This window comes from Canis lupus, chromosome 1 (assembly GCF_011100685.1).
Source record: "Canis lupus familiaris isolate Mischka breed German Shepherd chromosome 1, alternate assembly UU_Cfam_GSD_1.0, whole genome shotgun sequence".
Lineage (NCBI taxonomy): Eukaryota > Metazoa > Chordata > Mammalia > Carnivora > Canidae > Canis > Canis lupus.
This window is the reverse complement of record NC_049222.1, coordinates 119,884,014-119,906,121: the sequence shown is the minus strand read 5'-3', so window position 1 is coordinate 119,906,121 and position 22,108 is coordinate 119,884,014. Positions and strand designations below refer to the sequence as shown.

The following is a 22,108-nucleotide window of genomic DNA, read 5'->3' as shown; positions in this document are numbered from 1 at the left end:
GAGGGCAGACTGAGCGAGGCTCCGCCGCGCGTCCGCCCCGGAGGGCGCCCGGACCCGCCCCCGCCCCGCCCCGCCCCTGCAGCTCCGCCCCAGGGCAGGCCCGGAGCCTGGAGTCCCGGCCGGGTCCGCCGAGGCCACGCCCCCGGCCACGCCCCCGCCTGCAGCTCCGCCCCAGGGCCGACAGCCTGGAGTCCCGGCCGGGTCCGCCGAGGCCCCGCCCCGGCCACGCCCCGGCCACGCCCCAGGGCAGACAGGGAGCCTGGAGTCCCGGCCGGGCCCGCCGAGGCCCCGCCCCCGGCCACGCCCCGGCCACGCCCCCCGCCTGCAGCTCCGCCCCAGGGCAGACAGGGAGCCTGGAGTCCCGGCCGGGTCCGCCGAGGCCACGCCCCGGCCCCGCCCCCGGCTCCGGATTGGCCGGGCGGAGCCGCGCCCCAGGCCCGAGGCTCGCGGCGGGGAGACCCGGGGCCCCCGGGCGCCTCGCTCGCTTTCTCGGAGCCTCGCGGCCCTAATCCGGGCTCCGATGCTGCTGTCAGCCCTGGGGCGCAGAGGCGGGCCGGGGCCTCCGAGGCCGCAGCGAGGCCGCAGCTGGGGGCCCGGCGCCCTGTCTGGAGCCCCGGGGGTTGTGCGGTGCGCCCCGATGAAGTCGTGCCCCCTCCCTGGAGGAGGAGGATGCTCGGGGACCCTAGAGGGCGCGGCGGGAGTGCCTGCTGGACCCTGGGCCGAGCGGTCAGGAACAGCGCCCGGCTCGGGGGCCCGGGACCCTGTCGGGGACCCTGCGGGCCTTAGCGTGGCCACTCAGACCGGCCGGCGTGGCGGGCAACCCCGTTATTCCCCCACCCTCGCCGCGGAGCCTGGGCGGATCCCTGGAGGTCGCGCCCCGCGCTGGGGGAGCCCCAGAGACTCTTGTGCCTGAGAGACCCTGCGGATGTCCTGGGGCGCCTTTAACTACTACATGGGACCTCAGTTTTCTCAGCTGCAAAATGGGGTCAGGTCGTGCTCTTTCGAACTGGCCAAAGCTATTGCGACAAAGTGCATCTTAAAGCCCTTAGGCTGGCTTAGGAGCGAAAGGGGGACCCCTGGACTCACACCACCGTCCCACCCACCCACGCCCCGTTGACCCGTGGCCTCCGGGGGCAGATGCCGGGCGGACCCAGAGCCCAGTCCCTGAGGCGGGAGCGGGAAGCCCTCCACCCGGGGGCCCCGCCCCTCCCACCGAGGTCGTGCGGTCCCTAACCCCTCCCCACCGGGGGCCGCTTAAGCGCAGTTGCTGCTGCGTTTGCCGTCGCCATAGGTGCCGCAGGTAGAACAGAACACAATCTGCTTTCAAAGCAAGCCAACTATTTCCTTCTCTCCAAAAACAAAAGAAAAAAAACGGGGGTAGGGGACAGCGGAGAAGAAGGGGGGCGAAGCGTGTGCATCAGGGGTTGTTCAAGAGTTTTACTGATTTTTTTTTAATGAAGTGTATTTATTAGGAAGATAAACTCCAAATAATCACAAGTAGTTCTGTTGCATGTTCAAGAGTTTTAAAATAAATAGTGGCAACAATCAAGGACTAATGATCAAGCAAATGCAAAACAAAAACAAACAATACAACCAACCACACAAAAAAACCAAAAAGAACCCCTAAAACAAAAGCAAAACACCCTTCTCATCACTGCGGGCAGATTTTGAGGTGCCGCACAAGAAGAGACATTTCCAGAAAGGACTGTTTTGATTCTAAGAAAAAAAAAAGGAATCTGAAGAGTCCTAATCAGCTCAGGGCTAGGACAGGTGTTTGGGAGCTCTGACTGATTCAAAAACTCCCTGAATCTCTTAAGGTGAGAAATGAATCTTAAACTAATGTCAACATATGTTGGTCATCCTATAATAAGTCCATTACCCTGGAAAGGCACCATGCCCGGGCTGGGGAGGGTTTGTTTGTTTTGTTTTTTAAGATTTTATTTATTTACTCATGAGAGACACAGAGAGAGGCAGAGACCCAGGCAGAAGGAGAAGCAGGCTCCCGGTGGGGAGCCCCACGTGGGCCTGGATCCCAGGACCCCAAGATCGCAACCTGAGCCAAAGGCGGACGCTCAACCACTGAGCCACCCTGGTGCCCTCCATGCTGGGAGTTTAAAAACAGTCCCTTCCGTTTCAGGGAGCTTAGGGTGGCAGGTCACTCTCTTCCTACTAACAATAATAAAGTTAATAACAGAACCTCTGCTCTAGCCAGAAAGTTCACAGAGATTATGTTTCATTTTCATGACCCTTCTGCAAATAAAAGGATGAAATAATTTCCATTTGACTCAGGAGAAGACCAAGGTTCAGCTAGGAGAAGTAGGCAAGGGCACACTCCCTGTTAGTGGCTCTAAGATCGGTTTTGATTCAATGGCTTTAGTCATTCCCTATCACCTTCAGATTTTTGTCATCTCCTACCACCTTGAAACTCCAATTGCCTTTGTCCATATATGTGTCACATATATGAACGATGTCACATTTGTCCACATATGTCCTCCAATGGTACATCTATGTGTCACTTACACTATTACTGACTTAACAGTTTTCCTTAAAATTACTCATTTTAGGGGCGCCTGGGTGGCTCAGGGGTTGAGCGTCTGCCTTCGGCTCAGAGTGTGATCCCCGGGGTCCTAGGATCGAGTCCCACATCGGGCTCCTCACAGGGAGCCTGCGTCTCGCTCTGCCTGTGTCTCTGCCTCTCTCTGTGTGTCTCTCATGAATAAATAAATAAAATATTTTTTTAAAAAAGAATTACTTTATTTAAACAAAGTTTATTTGAAAAGACAACTATGTCATAACCATTAAGTGGGAAACCAGAGGTACTTTGCCCTATGGGTTAGATACACATAAAAGTGAAACAGGGGGAGCGCCTGGGTGGCTCTGACTTCTTTGGCAAAGATCATGATCTCAGGGTCCAGGATGGATCCTCACGTGGGGCTTCTTGCTGAGGTGGAGCCTGCTTGAAAGTCTCTGTCCCTCTCCCTCTGCCCCTCCCACTGCTTGCATGCTGTCTCTCTCTCAAATAAAATCTTAAAAACAACACAAAACAAAAGTGAGTACAGGAGCACTTGGGTGGTTCAATCAGTTAAGCTTTGGACTCTTGGTTTCGGCTCAGGTCATGATCTCCCCACTCAGGTTGTGATCTCTCAGTCATAGAAGCAAGCCCCACGTGGGGCTCCTCACTGAGGTGGAGTCTGCTTGAGATTCTCTCTTCCTCTCCCTCTCCCCCACACCTTCCCCTTGCATGTGTGCACTCTCTCTTAAAAAAAAAAAGTGAATACGGTGAATACCAAAATCTGTTACTTAATATAGCCTGATACCATTGCCTTCAGGAGCTGCTTTTTTAATTAAAAAGGAAGAGCAAGAAAAAGAAGCATAGTGTTAAAAACACACCAGCCCACCCTCAGGCTATCTCCTGGGCATCCACAGAGGAAAAGGAGTACTTTTCTGAGTGTCTCTCCATGGGGCTGTGCAATGATCAGATATCTCAATCGTTCTCATGGTTCATTACAGGGGGGACCCATGGCCTGAACCCCATATCTCTGATCCCACTATGATCAGGAAATGAGAATTGATGTTGTTGACCCAATGGGAGAGTAACATGGAACCTTCCATTTGTCAACCCGCTGGTGGTATGCATCGTAAGAACCGCCAAGGAGCCCCTGTGCTCCTAACAAAAGAGTTGTTGTGGGAATTTCTTTTCTTTTTTTTTTTTTTTTGGAATTCCTGAAATAGGCAAAAGGTTAAAACCTGACCTGCAAACAACTGTTTTGTTAAATCCCCACATTACCCTCTGGCTGAGGTCAGTGGTTGGCTGTCCAGGAACCCAGTTCCTCCAAGTAAAACACAAATCCCACCACCTAATACCTGCTTGTTGACAAAAAGAATCATTGGCTTCTTTGACATATATCTCCTCTTGGAGAATCTTATGAAGTGGGCTGAATTAAAAGCAGAAGTTACAAGATAATCCTTACATGACTAAAATTCATTGTAAATTATAGACCAGATTTTGCAATTTTTATTTAAAAATTCTTAGAAACTGGGCAGCCTGGGTGGCTCAGCGGTTTAAGCGCCTGCCTTCTGCCCAGGGTGTGATCCTGGAGTCCCAGGATCGAGTCCCACGTCGGACTCTCTGCATGGAGCCTGCTCCTCCCTCTGCCTGTGTCTCTGCCTCTGTGTGTGTGTGTCTATCATGAATATTTAAAAAATAAATAAAAATAAAAATTCTTAGAAACTGGGGGCACCTGGGTGGCTCCGTTGGCTAAGTGTCTGCCTTTGGCTCAGGTCATGATCCCCATGATCCTTTGGCTCACTGAGGAGCCTGCTTCTCCCTCTTCCTCTGCCTGCCGCTCCCCCTGCTTGTATTCTCTCTCTCTTTCTCTCTCAATCTCTGTCAAATAAGTAAATAAAACCTTTAAAAAAATAAAAATTCTTAGAAACTGAAGCCATATGGTGCCATGGAAGTGCACCAACTACAGAGGCCACATCAGGCTTGGCAGGCTCTGCTACTGAGTCACGTTGGCCAGATCCTATAACCCCCTTGTGGCTTCAGTTTTCCTAGTTATAAACTATGGTCTTACATGTAGCAGCTGTTTATTACATACTTACTCTATGGCAGGCACTGTGCTATGCACTTTGTGTGCATGATCTCAGTGGTCCTCCCACAACCCTATGGGATGGGTACTTTACCATCCCCATTTTACAGAGGAAGAAGCAGAGGCTCAGAAGTAACCAGCTTGGTAAGTTAGACTGGTGCTATACCATGTACAACACTACATCACACCATATAAATGCAGGCATGTGTTGTGTTCATCATAAAACATGTACAGGAGGGGCACCTGGGTGGCTCAGTGGATGAGCATCTGCCTTTGGCTTAGTTGGTGATCCCAGGGTCCTGGGATCGAGTCCCGCATCGGGCTCCCTGCATGGAGCCTGCTTCTCCCTCTGCCTGTGTCTCTGCCTCTCTCTGTGTCTCTCATGAATACATAAAATCTTAATATATATATATATATATTATTGACAAAAGACACCAGAAAATACCGTATGATTCCACTTTGTATAAAGAATAAAGCAAACAAAATTAGTGGGACTATCGCTTCTGCGACTCTGGAAAATTTCTATTTCTTGATCTGCTTTTTGTTACATGAATGTGATTACTTGGTGAAAAGGAATAGATCTGTGTGTTTATGATTCATACACCTTTCTGTATATATGTGATATTTCTCTTTTAAAGATTTATTTATTTATTTGAGAGAGAGCGAGAGCGTGTGTGCACATGCACACTCCATCAAGTAGGGGGAGGGACAGAGGGAGAGAATCTTCAAGCCGACTTCCATCTGAGTGTGGAGCCTGCCTTGGGGCTCCATCCCAAGACCCATGATATCATGACCTGAGCTGAAACCGAGAGTCAGATGCTTAACTGACTGAACCACCCAGGCACCCCTATATGTGACATCTCAATAAGAAGACACAATGGGGGAAAATGAATGTTGTCAATTCCAAAGCTCATAAAGCAGCTTTCTTCTTGGTATGTTACGAATGACCATCCCACTACCTGCATAGACATATGGACCATGAGGAAGGAATTACTCCATACCCAGGTGACTCAGCACATCTTCCTATCTGCAGTTTCCTGATAAGATTCTGAGATTTGTCTCTTTTTGCATGTCTAAGTAAGAAAGGAAGGGTCTGTGGTGTTTAGGCTAGCACAGTTTGCATAAAACACGTTGCCTCTGGGTTCCTGCTGACAAGAATCAGGAGTATGAGGTTGTAGGTGACCAGGGTCACATATGGAGGATCCAGTCACCCTAAAAATACCCAGCAGACAACTGAGAGTCACTCTGAGGAAAGTGCCGGGACCTTGAAAGGCCTTTGTCGTCCAGAACCTCAGCAATCAGGAATCAGAAAGTGATGATTATCATTTTACCAAATGCTAATGATTGTCAGGAATCCAATTGAGTAAAACTCTCAATAATGGCCTTATTGGGTTTTTCTTGCCTCGTTAGAATCTATAAACTGTAAGAAAATAGGTTGGAGTAATTTAGAAATAAAATCATGGACCTTCATGATTTGTCTGGGTGAATGGATTAGCCACCAATCTTCCTTATTGTCAATATTGACATTTATACTCACAATGGCAGTTGATGGGCAAATAACCCCAGGGTCCTGTGGGGCTTCAAGAAAAAATGATGCCTTTAGTATTAGTACATACTAATATACACACTGAAAACCAAAACCAAGCCACTGACATAAAAATGTTTTGGAAAATTGGGGGGAAAACCCCCCAGGGACGTAGCTACCTGGTTTCCTTTGATGGGTGGGCCAGCATTGTTACTGGTTTCCTTGAGTTTACTGGAGATACATGATGCATGTTGCAATGTCTATGTGAACGTATCCACACTGTATCCACACTGTGGATACAATAGCCACAATAAATTTGGCTATTTGTGTTTTCTTTCAATATTACTGGCAGTACCCCGCCTACTCTGTCTCACCCCCTGTTTTGCTCATTTAACAACACATGTTGGAGATCATTCCTCACCGACACTTTATTTAATTTTATTTTTAAATTGTTTTGTTTCCCCAGAATTTTTTTTTTAATGTTTTATACTCTTCCATCATATACATTGTTCCAGTTCCCTATTGCTGTTAACAAATGACCCCAAATCATAATGGCTTGAAATAAGAACAATTATTTTATTGTTATCTCTCATGGTTCCAGAGGGGACTGAACTCAGCCAGGAGGTCTTGTTCCAGGCCTCTTATGTAGCTGCAGGCCGGTGGCGGTTGCTGGAACTGGAGATATTTTAAATATCCCTCCCTCATGTATCTGGCCAGTGGTGCTGACCTTTAACTGGGGCCTGGGGCCTGGGGCCTGGGGCTTGGGGCCTGTAGGTCACATAGCTACACAAAGCCTCTCCTTGTGGTCTGGGCTTCCTCACAGCAGGGAGGTTGGGTTCCCAGGGCCAGCATCCCAAACCGAATCTGCAATTTTCTTTTAAAGCTTGGGTAAGGGAGATGTAATATTATCACTTTCACTGTAATGTTTTGAATATTTTATTTTTTAAAAAGATTTTATGTATTTATCTGACAGAGAACGCACAAGCAGGGGGAGCAGCAGAGGGAAAGGGAGAAGCAGCCTCCCCACCGAGCAGGATGTGGGGCTCAATCCCAGAACCCCAGGATCATGACCTGAGCCAAAGGCAGATGCTTAATAGACTTAAACCACCTGGTGCCCCTCACTGTAAATCTTTTGGTCCAGGAACCTACATTCAGTGGGAGGGGACACAGACTCTATTCTCAATGGGAGATGTCAAACAATACTGTGGCTATTTTTAAAACTTGTTTTAAAACGCCTTTTGTTTTTAAAATCATGTACCATGATTTATTTAACTATTCATTCCTTTTTTTCCCCAAAATTATTTCTTCAGTGCTTACCATGTGCCAAGCACTGTTTTAAGCTCCAAGGATACAGCAAAGAAAATAAGAAAAATTGGTCTGAATCTATGTCCTTGTGGAGCTTATAGTTTCGATAGAGAGAAAGACAATAGACATAATAAATAAGTGTATCAAATTATACGGTGTGTTAAAGGTGATAAGTGTCCTGGAAAAAATGTAAAGTGGGGTAGGGAATGATAAGGAGTGTAGCAAAATAGGTTTGTTTTTTTTTTTAATTTTTAAAAGATTTTGTTTATTTGAGAGCATGAGTGACCCTGCTCTTGTGCACAGGGGGAAGAGGAAGAAGCAGACTGCCCACTGAGCACAGGGGAAAATAGAAGCTGTTTTCAAAATAGGGTCAGAGAAGCTCTAAGCAGATAACTGAAAAAGGTGAGGGAGTGAGTCATGTGGCATCTGGGAGAAGGACATTCCAAGCCAAAGGAACAGTGAATGAGTGAATGCAAAGGCCCTGAAAACAGACAATGCTGAGAGTGAGCGCCCACGCACCAGCCCCACTCCCAGAGATCCCGATTTGGAAGCCCTGGGCGATGCAAAGGGGATTTTTAACAACATCCTGGTGATTCTGACTCATGCCAACTTCTGACCCTCATTTTCATTTTGAAAACCTGGGCTTCCAGATCTGGTTTTCATCTCAACCTCACCCCCCGCCCCAGTAAGCTGAGCTTCGTGTTTCCCTTCTGCAAAAAGGAGTTTGGGAGTGGGATTACAGCAGCCCAGCGGGGACAGGGCTCTCGCTTTAGGTTCAATAGGGACGTCCTGAGCATCCCCACCCCACCTCACCGCAGCCTTGTGCCAATCCTGTGGCTTTTTGTTTCCGCTTTCTTGGCTTCTTTCTTTTAGTCTTCTTCCCCCTTTTTCTTTTCTTTTTCTCCCGAGCCTTGTCTTCTCTCTTTTTAGTCTTCTTCCTCCCTCCCTTTCGTCCTTCCTTTTTTTTTTTTCTTTTTTTCTTTTTCTTTCCTTCCTTCCTTTCCTCTTCTCCCGAGCCTTGTCTTCTCTTTTTAGTCTTCTTCCCCATCTCCCCTCCCCTCCCCTCCTCTCCTCTCCTTTTCTCCCGAGCCGCCTTAACCATGCACATTGGAGCTCCAGGGTCCCTGAATCCTTGCAGAGGTTTGGGAGGACTGCACCTGTGCCAGCCTAGGAGCGACCTGCACAAAGCGCGCGTGCGTGCGCGCCCCGGGAAGCTCAGGCACCTTCCAAGCAGGTGGCGGGTGGGGGTGGGGTGGAGGTGGGCTGCGAGGTTGCAGGCCGGGAGAGGGGGTCGGGGGCCTGCAGGTGCAGGCGGCGGGGCGGAGCCGACGTCCCCCAGTGCCAGCCCCGCGGCGGGACTTCGGGGCGGCGTCCAGCTCGTCCCAGGCGCCTCCTGCCGACGTAGGATGGGGCGTCGCGGCTGCCGGGCCTGGCTCTCCCGCGACGACTTTGCACGCCCCGGCGCAGACCCGGGCCTCATCGGCTCCGCGGAGCAGAACGGGCTGCGGGGTTTGGCCCTTCGAGGCTTCCGTCGCGAGGGGGCGGGGCCCGGGAGGGAGCGCGATGGCGGCGCCGGACAGCGACAGCGACGAGGACCTGGTCAGCTACGGGACAGGCCTGGAGCCACTGGAAGAAGGTGCGGGCCGCACTGGCCGCCGGGCTCCGCGGGAAACAGACCCCGGGCTCGGCGGAAACGCGCTCCGCCCTGTGCCGCGCCTCGTGCGGTCCCGGGAGCTGCGCGGGCTCAGGGTCTGCAGGGGCGGCTGGGAGACCCCGGAGGGCCGGGAACAGGAGGGCGGAGCGGGCTCGCGTGGGGTGGGGGCGGCCAGGACGACCGAGGTCGGACGTGAAGCCGGGGGCCGGTGGGGTGGAGGGAGCCGCGAGCGCACAACCCCCGGAGTCGGAGACCGCTGTGGGTGGAGCCGCCGGCGCGGGCGGGATGACGTCACAGGCGCGGGGAGATGGCGTCACGGGCGGGGCGGGGATGACGTCAGAGGCGGGGGCTGCACCTGCTCCGCACGTCTGGGGTGTCTTGGATTCCGCTCCGTGTAGAGGAGCCATTGCGGGTTTTTTTTTTTTTTTTTTAAGATTTTAGTTATTTATTCATGAAAGACACACAGAGAGAGGCAGAGACACAGGCAGAGGGAGAAGCAGGCTCCATGCGGGGGGCCCCATGTGGGACTCGATCCCGGTACCCAGGGGTCACGCCCTGGGCTGAAGGCAGGCGCTCAACCGCTGAGCCACCCGGGCTGCCCCATTGCGGGGTTTTACACGAGGGAGAGATGTACGTTTGTATGATTATTCCCCAATATTAAGATTTTGGGGGGGGGTAGGTGAGTTGGGGGTGGTGGGCAAGACCGAAGGAGGGAGATGGTAAACAGAAGTCTGGAGCCGAGGATGGCTTGGACTGGGGTGTTGGCGGTGGCGGGGACACGTGGTGGTCCGGGTTTGGGTTTGGGTTGGGTTTGGGTTTGGGTTGAAGGCAGAGCGGACTGGACTTGCTGGTGGGACGTGGGGGCGGGGGCAAGGGGAGGTAAGGCTCTCGCCCATGTGTGCTTCCGTTCTGATCCCTTAATGGCTTGGTTTGTTCAGCGGCGTGCTGAGCGCCCAGTAAGGGCTGATGGCAGTGCTTAGCCCTGTGGGAAGGACATAGGTGGTCAGGAGTCCCTTGCAGGCCTCCTGTGCTTCGGATCTTATTTCCCACCCTGACCACATCTTGTCAGGTCAGTTGTACTTAGGTACTATCCACTGATGACCCTTGTGTTCCCTACAAGCAGTTCTAAGCATTAGAAACTTTTGGGGGGATCCCTGGGTGGCTCAGCGGTGGAGCATCTGCCTTCGGGTCAGGGCGTGACCCCGGCTTCCCGGGATCAAGTCCCGCAATCCAGCTCCCTGCAGGGAGCCTGCTTCTCCCTCTGCCTGTGTCTCTGCCTCTCTCTCTCTCTCTCTATGTCTTGAATGAATAAATAAATAAAATCTTAAAAAAAAAAAAAAAAACTTTTGCCAGACGCTGGCCCTACTTCTACCCTCTGCTTACAAAACACAGAGGGACACTAGTCTCCTGAAAGCTTCTTTTGTGTTTGAAGACAGCTCTTGCATTTCTTCTAAGACAACTCCGTCCTACAGTCTATCGACATCCTCTAATATATTCAGTTAAAAGTCCTTGAGACCTCAATGTGTCGGAGCCTTTCCTCCAACTATGGGACCAGAGTGTGGGTAGAGCAGGGCTACCATTAGTATGACCTTCGTTCTAGATTGTAGTTCTCGAATACAAGCTAAGATCACGTCAGCTTTACTGGCAAACGCATTACCTCATGATCTCAATTTGTTGACAAAGATCCTGTATTTTTTTTTTAAGATTTTATTTACTTATTCATGAGAGAGGCAGACACACAGGCAGAGGGAGAAGCAGGCTCCATGCAGGGAGCCCGATGTGAGACTCGATCCCAGGACCTGGGGATCAGGACCTGAGCTGAAGGCAGACGCTCAACCGCTGAGCCACCCAGGCATCCCAAAGATCCTATGTTAGAGGAGTTTCAAATCTAGCTGAGAACAAAAGTACAAGGTTTGCAAGTGCTGACTTAAGTGATGTAGACAGGAAATAGTCTACACAAGTTGGCAGAGAAGCCTGAGAGGGCAGGGTGGGACCCCTGAAAACCGGTTAGATGTCATTACGCAGGAAAAGGGCAGGGGTTAAGTATGCACAGGATGGAGGTTATCCCAGCCTGGTTGGGCAGCCATTTACACATTTCTGTATTTCTGGTCTCACACCTGTTTCCTTGTGAGTGACATATTGTAAGCCATCAACCATTCGACCTACATTTTTCTAATTTTTCCTCTTCAATGATGCACAGAATCTGAAATGAAGCCTAATGGCCTTATCATGCTTTTGAAATTGGGTTTGTAGACCACCCCCCTCCCCCACCTGGGTCTAAGATCATTCTTTATAACTTCTCAGCATTGGCAGTTTTTGAAGATTGAGTCATTGTTTCCTATGCACTTTTGAAGTGTAAATGCACTGAGTACACTTTACAGTATAACACACCAAACCAATAATCACTTGTGCTTCTGCTTTGAAGTGTTAGTGACAGGTTGGACAAACATTGGTAGAGGAGGGACTCCACTACTTAATTAAAGTTGCTGGCCCTGATAGAAGGGTTTACTGGTTAAGAGACAGTGGCCAACTGTCACACACAGACCCGTAGGTACATAAGCCCGGAAACAGGGACAGAGTTGTGTTTAGTTTTCTACACCCAGGGTCTAGTACAGGGCTGCTTCCATGCGAAGGGTAGTATGGGTGGTATCCCTGGCTTGGAAGCGGAACTGAGATCTGGTTTCACCTTTGTGCTTATTGCTGTGGACATTACGGCAGTTACTTAATCAGGGCATCCTTATCAGGTATGATGAATGAGATAATATGTGTGAAAGGAAGGGATTAGTCGTTATTAGTAGCAGTAATTATAAGAGGGCCTGGCTAAAATGTCACCTCCTGCCTGGAGTTTTCTCCTGATGTGATTAGAGGTGGCGCCTCCTCCTCATGAGCACTATGGGAGCCGGCTGGCCATGCTGGCTGGCCCTCATTATCTGCCCCCATAGGTTCCACTTAGCTGTCTGCAGATCTTATCTCCCCGTCCCCATTAAGAGCACCTTGAGAACCGGGCAAGAATAGCGCCTAGCGCCTAGCGCGGCAGGTGCTGCCCTCTCACCTTAACCCAGTGGTTCTCAATCGGGGCTGATTTTGCCCCTCGGTGGGCGTTTGGCAATGTCTGAAGACATTTTGGGTTGTCGTGCTGGGTGGGGGAGCAATGCTTACTGGCTGGCATCTGCTGTTCCAGGCCAGGGATGCTGCTAAACATCCTACAGTGCACAGGACATTCCACAGCAAAGAATTATCCAGTACAAACTGCCAATAAATAGTGAAGTGGAGAAACCCCACCTTAGCTAAGAATCATGCCAGGTGCACGAGTGGTGGTGGATTGTGTGTAATGCATTTCTTAGAAACAGTGAAAATCTTGGATGATGGGACCCAGGTTGTCATTCAGCTTTTTAGAGTGAAGTGAGATTGGAGCTGGTATTAACTGAGCTTCACTATGACTGGACACTATGCCCAGGTCTCTGCGTGTGCACCACCCCAGCAGGTAGGTTCTGTTTATTACTCGACTTCTATAGTTGTAGAGGCTGAGGCTCGGAGAGATCGAGTAACTTGGCCAGGTTCACAAAGCTAGCAAGTGGTAGGGTAGGGGGATTTGAACCCAGCTCTCCTGGTCTTCAGGACCTGAGCTCTTGACTGTCCTGCTGTGGGTTATACTCCAGAAATGACTTTAAAGACCTCACAAGCTACCAGTAAGAATTTAGGATTGAGGCTAGAAGTTCCTCTATTTTTTGTTCCATCTTCCAAAAGTAGTAACTGGCTTAATTATTGAAAAAACAGGTACACATGGGCTTACCTTCTGTATATAATAATAATGGCAGCTTGTATTTTATTTTTATTACTTTATTGTGTATCTCTCTTCTTGCTAAATGCTTTATAGGCATTATCTTCCCCAATTTGCATAACAACTGTATGAAATAACTATTAACTATTTGCATTACCCCGATTTTATGGATGAGGAAATCGAGGCATAGAAAAGTCAGACTGAAGTCCTGGTACTGGTGAAGGTGGGGTGGGAGTGCTGTGACTCGCAACTCTGTGCCTTTAACTGCCATATAACTTGCTTTCTGTGTTGAGTATTTGAAAATAACTTGATGGTTACTTTTTGTTTTAAATAGATTCAGAATTCTGATTTGTAGTTGATAAAATTAGGCAGTAATTTGTGCCTGGAAGTTTAAACCTAAGGAACTTTTGGACTTTATTAAGTTCCTTTTTGCTTATGTGTTGTAGCGACTTACCTCTGTTCAGCAGAGCAGGAGAAGGAGTAAGTTTAAAGAGCACTAACTATGGAATCAGGAGATTGCAAGAAATACAGAAACTCTTAAGATTTGGGGAGAATGGGCAATATCAAGTGAAAAATCTGGACTTGGGATGCTCTGAAGTTCTAGAAGAGATACAGAAATGTTCCTTTTGTCACAGATCTCTGCATGCCATGTGCCAGCCCAGCGACTTGCCTCCAGTGCTACCAGTAGAGTTTACCTCCATCTGTTTGAAACCCCACCTCCCACCACCATGTAATTTAGTTATGTGATGGAATTTAGTGGGAATCAGTCCATTCTTGCTAAAATGTTATGTCTAAATATGAATAAGAGATATCTATAATTGTCTTGGAACTATAAAGAAGCTTGATAAAAAAATTAAAAATAAAAATAAAAAAAAGAAGCTTGATACAACGTGTTACTTTCTAAACTATATAAGCTAGTAAAGTCTAGGAATTAAAAACTTAGTTAAAGTTGTTTTTTTGAGGGATGCCTGCGTGGCTCAGGTGGTTGAGCTTCAGACTCTTGGTTTCAGCTTGAGTCATGATCTCAGGGTCATAGAATCGAGCCCTGCATCGGGCTCTACACTGTGTGGAGTCTGCTTCAGATTCTCCCTCTCCCACTGTCCTTCCCCCTTGGCATGTACTCTCTCTCTCTCAAATAAATAATAAATAATAAATAAATAAATAAATATTTTGAAAAAATGGTTATATTTGAAATTACAAGAAGAAAACAATTCATTATGTTTAAGAAATGACATTTTCAGGGGCACCTGGGTGGCTCAGTCAGTTAATCATCTGCCTTCAGCTCAGGTCATGATCCCAAGGTCCTGAGATCAAGTCCTGAGTTGGACTCCCAACTCAATGGAGAGTCTGCTTCTCCCTATCCCTCTGCCTACTCATTTCTCTTTCTCTCTCTCTAATAAATAAAGTCTTAAAAAAAAAAAAAAAAAGAAATGACATTTTCCCTAAATTTTTTTCTAATCTCCCAACCCTTCCTCTCTCATTCAAAATATTTTTTTCAGGTGAAAGACCAAAGAAACCAATTCCCCTTCAGGATCAGACTGTCAGAGATGAAAAAGGAAGGTATAAACGATTTCATGGAGCCTTTAGTGGAGGTTTCTCTGCTGGGTACTTCAACACTGTTGGTTCAAAGGAAGGTATGATTTTCCCGCTTATGGCTCTAATATCACTGAAGCAAATGACTGAAATATCATCAGTTTCTCCCCCTCTTCCACCTCTCCCTTTTTTTTTTTAAAAAAAAAACCAAACTTCTTTAAACATTTTAATATACCTTAGACTTTTGTGTTCTTTCAGTGTTTGGCATGTTTGCAGTCTATCGGTATGTTGTTCATTACAACCTGAGAGTGAAAGTTTTCTTTTACTTAAAGAAAAAACAAAGATACATTCTCACCAGATGGCTAGATGATGATAATGACTTCCGTTTTACATCACATCTTGCTACACACAAAGTGCTGTTACACAGATTAACTCAGGGAACCTTCGTCTCACATGACTCAGTGACTGAGGAGGACAGGTATCATAGTTGCTTTATAGATGAGGCCTCTGAGGGTCAGAGCCGCTCTCTCCTGACCCCAGGGCCCACCGCAGCACCAGTCAGTGCATGCTCTCGACCTGAAGAAAAATCAGTTAAAACTTTCACGTTAAAAAAAATACTAATAAAATAAATAAAATAAAATAAAGCTTTCACGTTATACAGTATAATAAATTCTGCATTGTTTAAAGTAATGCATGATTTTGAAATGTTTGCACATAGAAACTGGAAGAACATTGCTTTCCGTGTCAGATCTGAGGGAAAGATGAACCTAGTAACTCATGTAGCAATTGTTAAGAACGAGATCAGGCGCATCTTTTATAGATATACAATAACTTATGTAGACCAATAGTAAAATAAAGATGAGAAAAGCAGTGCAAGAAAGAACAAAAAGCCGTGTAAGAAAAAGAGTTGGGGTAAATAAGGTGGTTTGAAGTTCAATGTCCAGAATGTATGAAGATCAAATGATCGAAGTATTTGAACACTTTACTCCAGAGGAGATGGAAATGCTCTATGGAATATTCAGCGTTATTATTAGGAGAGGCAAAAGGTAACTAAGGCGCTACTAAGTTAGCACACTTACAAAAATGTTAAAACTGATGGTAGGATTTATGACGAAGGAAGAACACTAATCCAGTGCTGGCTGTTGCAATTACAGCTGTGCCGTCTACTGTAATAAGACCAGCTCAAATGATTGTCAGGGAGACTGGGATAGGTTAATATACTGGAGTATCTCTTTACCATGAGGAGGACTGTGCAGAAATTGGGCGAAGACTGCAGAAATCCAAAGTGGAGGAAGGCTGTAGCTTGGAAGAGCTGATCTTCACTCCTGGATACCCCAGGGATGTCTCCCAGGCCTGCCCAGAAACCTGCTCCACCCACTGGCCAAGAATAGGTCTCTTCCATCCTTCTTAGGTCCACCAGACTCTTGTAGAATTTCAGAAGGGAGGTGTGTCAGTCTTAGAGAAAACTAAAAAAGTGTGTCTTAGAAGGTTACAGATACATTTGACCTCCAGTGCCTCACACGGTAGGTGTGGCTCAGGCTTGGTGGCCATGGACAGGGAGCAGGAGTGGTAGTTATAGGACTCAGGTGTATGACGGAACTGGGGACCTGGGATGGGCACTGCCTGCCCTTAGACCAGCCAGGTTGAGTCCTTGGGCCAGGGCACCCTGAATGTTGTCTGCACTGCTTCTGTGACTCCGGTTCTAGCCACGCTTTCATAGCTGACTCATGCACCCTGACTTGGTATTTCTGTGCTGTGTTAACAAGTTGGTGTCTACGGCTGTTCTGCTGGTCTCAGAGTGGTCCTGCTTTTTAAAGTGACCTTGCATTTTTTTTGCACACATCTGCTTGTGAAAAGAATGCCAATTTCAGTGTAATTATTTCATTTCTCTTGGTTCCATATTTTTAGGGAGAAACCTCATGGCATCTACTAAGTTCTGACAACAGGAGATGGGGGCATTGATATGTTTATGTCACTTAATTATGTCTATGACCAGGGAGATGGGAAGGAGCTAAGAGTTTATAGGTATTGGGGGTTTCAGGTTCATAATTGCATTATTATTTAATTATTTAGTTATAAACCAAAATTGTAATATTCTAATTCTTTTCTTTCAAGGATGGACACCCTCTTCCTTTGTGTCTTCACGACAGAACAGAGCAGACAAATCTGTTCTTGGTCCGGAAGATTTTATGGATGAAGAGGTGGGTATGCAGAACTTTAACTGCCACTTAGCCAGTGGGAGGTGTGCAGTTGGCTGTTGCAGCACCTTTACTCCCCCCGGAAAGTTCAGTGGACGATGCCTTCTTTGTTTGCCAGGCTTTATCTTTTAGGTATTTGGACTAGTGTGCTCTGTACATCAATGGATTCTTGTTCACTGGGATAACATCTTATGCTGGGGCCAGTTTCTAAAGTTAAGAGTGGAGAGGAAATTTATTTATAGGCAAGTTTCTTTGAAAAAGCTCCATTTGCCCCCAAGGTGCAGTATCCATGGAGCTGAGTCTATAGCCCTTCACAGTAACTGCTGTGCCCCCTGCAATTTAAGGAACAGTGAGCAACTAGACCAGGAAGGAATGAAAGGGAGCCACATGCAGGCATCTACATCATTAAAGCAATGATGACCACCAACTTCTTAGGAGTAATTGAGGGCTGGTGAGGAAGTTCCTGCTGGCCTAGGGATGTGTTCCATTTTGTTCTAAAATTAAACCAAAACCCATTTGTGGACTCATTTGCAGTAAAGATTAAATAAAACACTATATTAACATGCTTTAGGCTGCAGAGAAGAGGCAAGCAGAGGTCCTCTTCCTATTTGACTAGCATAATGTATAAGGAAACGTGACTCATGCTGCGAGAAGTCTATATGTCAGCGAGGCCCAGGTCAGTCGTCCCTTCTCAGCCATCTTGTGTGAGTCAGCTTCTTACATTAGCTCTCCCTGTGGTCCCAAGGTGGCCGCAGTAGTTCCTGATGGCACATCTGCGAGGGCATTAGCCAGTGGAAGGAAGACTTTTCTCTTGTATCTTTTCTTGAGAGCAAGGAAACCATTCACATGAGTCCTGCTGTGGATTTTCCCTCACATCTGCTTGGACAGATTGTTGTTTTGTTTCACTTTGTTTTTTAAGATTTATTTATTTATTTTTAGAAGGGGAGTGTGTGGGGAGTGGAGGGAGGGGAGAGAGAGAGGTAGAGAGAGAGAGAGGGAGGGAAGGAGAAAATCTGGAGCAAACCCCCCCCCCCCCGCTGAGCGGGAGCCCAGTGTGGGGCTCGCTCTCACGACCCTGAAATCATGACCTGAGCCAAAACCAAGAGTCGGACCGTGACTGAGCCACCCAGGGGCCCCGGGCAGATTGTTTTATGTGCTCATTCTTAAAGCAGTACTTGGCAAAGAAAACGGGATCAAAGGACTGTCATAGAAATGACATGAACCTCCACTCCCTAACCCTTCTCTGATCCCAGCATGCACACCAGGACCCTGCTCCAGGAGTGCATGGTAGCACGGAGGAAGGCAGGGGCCTACACAGCTTCAGGGCTCTGTGAGGAAAGAAGAAGAGGCACTGGGTGTTGGAAAGTGAAAGGCAGCCAACAGGAAATGCAAACACACTTAAAGGAGCACGTAGGTGCTCAGGAATGCTTGTTGGCTGTGACTCTAAGATTTGCCCCCTGCACTCTGACCTTTGAAATATCATCCAAGAGGAACATACTTACTTACTGTAGAAGTAATTACTAGATTTTAATTACTTCCTGTCTTCCTAGCTTGGCTGTACCTGATGTGACCTCACCGAGTGGTTATTGTCATGCCTTGTGCTCCACCACTGGCCTTAGCTTATGTGAAGTTCCAAAGTCAGATGTAAAGTCAGCTGCTCCACTGATTCCTACTTCAGTTGTGTAGTTTTTATTTGTTTTTTAAAGTGTTAATTCATTTATTTATGTAATCTCTATACCCAACATGGGCTCGAAGTCATGACCCTTGAGGTCAAGAGTTGCATGCTTTTCTGAGTGAGCCAGCCAGGTAACTCAATAGTTGTGTAGTTTAAACTTTTTTTTTTTTTTTTTTTTTTTTTAAAGAAATAAAGCTAGGTGATGTGTTATGGTTAATCACCAAACGATGTAAGCAATTCTGTTTGAACTTTTTTTTTTTTCAGGATCTTAGTGAATTTGGGATAGCACCTAAAGCAATTGTTACCACGGATGATTTTGCTTCCAAAACCAAAGATAGAATACGAGAAAAGGCCAGGCAGTTAGCAGCTGCTACTGCCCCCATTCCTGGAGCTACTCTGCTTGATGACCTCATAACACCAGCAAAGTGAGAATTTATTTATTTATTTATTTGAAAGATTGTGTTTATTTATCTGAGAGCATGTGAAAGAGAGAGAGAATAAGCATGAACAGAGGGAGGGGCAGAGGGAGAAGCCGACTCCAAGCTGAGCAGGGAGCCCGATGCGGGGCTTAGTCCAGGATCATGATCTGGACCAAAGACAGATGCTTAACCGACTGAGCCACCCAGGCGTCCCAAAGTGAGAAGAATTTAATTCTTACTTTTCTGATCTTGGCATCAGTGCTTTGCATACATATAATGATCTTAATTACAGATAGTTTGGTTACGAGTAGGAGAAACCTAGCTGGAGTGCAAAAGGAGTTTTTGCCAAAAGGATCTTGCACTTTTATTGCATGGTATGTTCTAGAGCTCCAATGACTAGCTGTGCTGCTGGGCTTGTGGAGGCTGGTGAGCTGTTAGGAACTGGGGTACCTTCCCTCCCACCCTTTCCTTCAGCAGCCTTAAGGGCTCTCTCCTGTCTGCCTCATTCTATCCTCTCTTTCTATGAATCTCCTTGTTCTGCTCCTGGGCCTGTGGCCTGATGTGACAGCTTCAGACTTCTTGTTTTCTTCCTTCCTTTCTTCTTCTTCTTTTTTTTTTTTTTTTTTTAAAGATTTTATTTATTTATTCATGAGAGAGACACAGAGAGAGGCAGAGACACAGGCAGAGGGAGAAGCAGGCTTCATGCGGGGAGCCCGATGTGGGACTCAATCCTGGGACCCCAGGATCACACCCTGAGGCGAAGGCAGACACTCAACCCCTGAGCCACACAGGCATCCCGACTTCTTGTTTTCTAGATCACAGACTAGACAAGGACCATTTAGAGTCCCCAGGTGGCCATTCCAAAGGCCCAGCAGAGAGGGCATCAGATCAACTTTCCCAGGTCGAGTGTGCACCCAAATCCAGTCAGCTGTGGCCGGATCAGCAGGGCCATGCAGTTCTGAGGTGGAGCAGGGCGGGCTGTGTTTAGGGCTCAGGCAGGACTTGGGTGTTGGCTAGACAGGGACTCAGAGGCTGCTTATTTCTTACTGTCCTCTAGTGATTATAAGAGAAGGTTCACGTTCAGTGTCTTGATATCCTAGATTATCTATTGGTTTTGAATTGCTAAGAAAAATGGGTTGGAAGGAAGGACAAGGAATCGGCCCTCGAGTAAAGAGAAGACCACGCCGACAAAAACCTGGTATGTCTATCAATTGTCATCTGTTCTGTAGCATACTTTTTTTTTTTTTTTTTTTTTTTGAGAGAGTAAGAGTGAGAGAAGGAACATGAGCCAGGTGGGTGGGGGGCAGAGGGAGAGGGAGAAGCAGACTCTTCGCTGAGCAGGGAGCCTGACCCAGGGCTCCATCCCAGGTCCCTGGGATCATGGTCTGAGCTGAAGGCAGATGCTTAAGGCCCAGGCGCCCCCGTAGTATACTTTTTAATGGCTAGATGTTTCTAGAAATAAAATTGCTGGATCCAGTAGTATGGGTGTACAGTTGACTCTTGAACAAAGGGGTTAGAGGCACTAACCCTGGGGGCAGTGGAAAACCACGTGTAACATTAATTTGTGTATTTTCAAGTATAATTAACATACAGTGTTATATTTCCACATGTTACTTTTTACTTTGTCAAAACTTAACTGTTGGCCAGGAGGCTTACCTATAACAAAAACAGTCAAGGAACATGTATTTTGTATGTAATATGTATTCTATGCTATATTCTTACAATAAAGTAAGCCATAGGAAAGAAAATGTTATTAAGGAAATTAGAAGGAGGAGAAACTATATTTACATTAATGGTACTGTAAAAACTCTGTGTATAAATGGACCTGTGCACTTCAAAGCTGTGTTTTTCAAAGGTCAACTGTATTTTTTTTTTAAATTTAAATTTGAGTATAGTTGATACACAACGTTACATTAGTTTCAGCTGTACATCCTAGTGCTTTGACAAGTCTGCACTATGCTGTGCTCTGTGGCATAGCTACCTCTGTTGCGACGCTTTTACAGTATATTGACTCTATTCCTTATGCTAGGCCTTTTTTTTTTTTTTTTTTTTTTTTTTTTAATGCTAGGCCTTTTACTCCTGTGACTTATTCCTTCTGTAACTCCAGGCCTATATCACCCACTTCCCTTCACCTGTTTTGCCCCCTTCCCTCTAGGAATCATCAGTTTGTTCTCTGTATTTATAAATCTGATTCTGCTATTTGTTTACTTGTTCATTTATTTTTTTTAGATGTCACCTATGAATGAAATCATATGATATTTGTCTTTCCCAGTCTGACTTATTTCACTTAGTGTAATACCCTCTGGGTCTGTCCATGTCACAAATGGCATGATCTCATCCTTTTTTATGGCTGTGTAATATTCCATTGGGTATTAGATATACCCCATTTTTCTTATCCATTCATTTACTGATGGAAGCTTAGGCTGCTTCTATATCTTGACCATTGTAAATAAAGCTGCAGTAAAACATACGGGCGCATGTATCTTTTCATATTAGCGCTTTTGTTTTCTTTGGATAAATACCGGTTGTGGAATTATTGGATCATAAGGTAGTTCTATTTTTAATTTTTTGAGGAAAATCCATACTGTTTTCCACAGTGGCTCTACCAGTTTACATTCCCAAAAGGTCAACTGTATTTTTTTTTTTTTTAGGTCAACTGTATTTTAAGGCTTTTTTGTGTGTCACACATAATGGCCTTCTGGAAGAATTGTACTAGTTTATATTCCTGCTAGCACCACGTGAAGCTGTTTCTTACTCTTGTCAAAACTGTGACACAGTTTAACAGGATTATTTTGTTTCTTGTCCTTGATCTCTCTAGCCAGACAAGGAACTCATGGAGGCAGTAACGGTTTCCTTCAGGTTTTCCGTGATGCTGGGGCGGTAGTGGTTAGTTGTGGAGCACATTATTGCGGAGTGTGGATGGGGTAGGGGCTGGTGAAAACAATTCCTGAGTGAGTAGACTCTGACCGTAAAGCCAGAGCACCTTTCATAAGGGCTGTCGCGAACCCCTAAAGAGTGTCAGCAAGTCAGGTTTCTGGATTTTCTGTGGCTCATGACCAATGTATTTGAAATCGCTTTTATAGATCCTGGAGTAAAAATCTATGGCTGTGCACTACCCCCCGGAGGCTCTGAAGGATCTGAGGTATGGTAAGGCATGACTGACCTCGAGTTTGGTACCGAAACATGTTACTTTACGAACATGAAATTTGAGGGTCCAAACGATGTTAGAAATCAGTTGGATCCCATTACAGTGAAGCACTCCTACCCTAAAACTACCTTCACGTCAGAGAATGTATTCAGCAACATGCCAACACCTTAGATATCCCAAGTCTGTCAGATTCTTAAAGTGGTGTTATTATTTGTGTTAGTATCAAGAACTTGATTTAGTGATTTCTGATAGAGGGAATGGAAGTTTGGTCAATGTTC

The 22,108-nt window shown here is 46.8% G+C and overlaps 1 protein-coding gene across 1 annotated transcript in view; it reads left to right on the top strand.

Annotated features, from left to right (window-relative positions):
• The first annotated feature begins 8,912 nt into the window (after nt 1–8,912).
• Nucleotides 8,913–22,108, top strand: part of GPATCH1 (G-patch domain containing 1) — a 43,108-nt gene continuing 29,912 nt past the window's right edge. The window contains exons 1-6 of the mRNA XM_038529459.1: nt 8,913–9,058; nt 14,357–14,491; nt 16,506–16,591; nt 18,528–18,688; nt 19,783–19,880; nt 21,766–21,824. Of these exons, the coding sequence (XP_038385387.1) occupies nt 8,986–9,058; nt 14,357–14,491; nt 16,506–16,591; nt 18,528–18,688; nt 19,783–19,880; nt 21,766–21,824 (612 nt within the window). The 5' untranslated portion in view covers nt 8,913–8,985. The remainder of the gene's footprint in view (nt 9,059–14,356; nt 14,492–16,505; nt 16,592–18,527; nt 18,689–19,782; nt 19,881–21,765; nt 21,825–22,108) is intronic.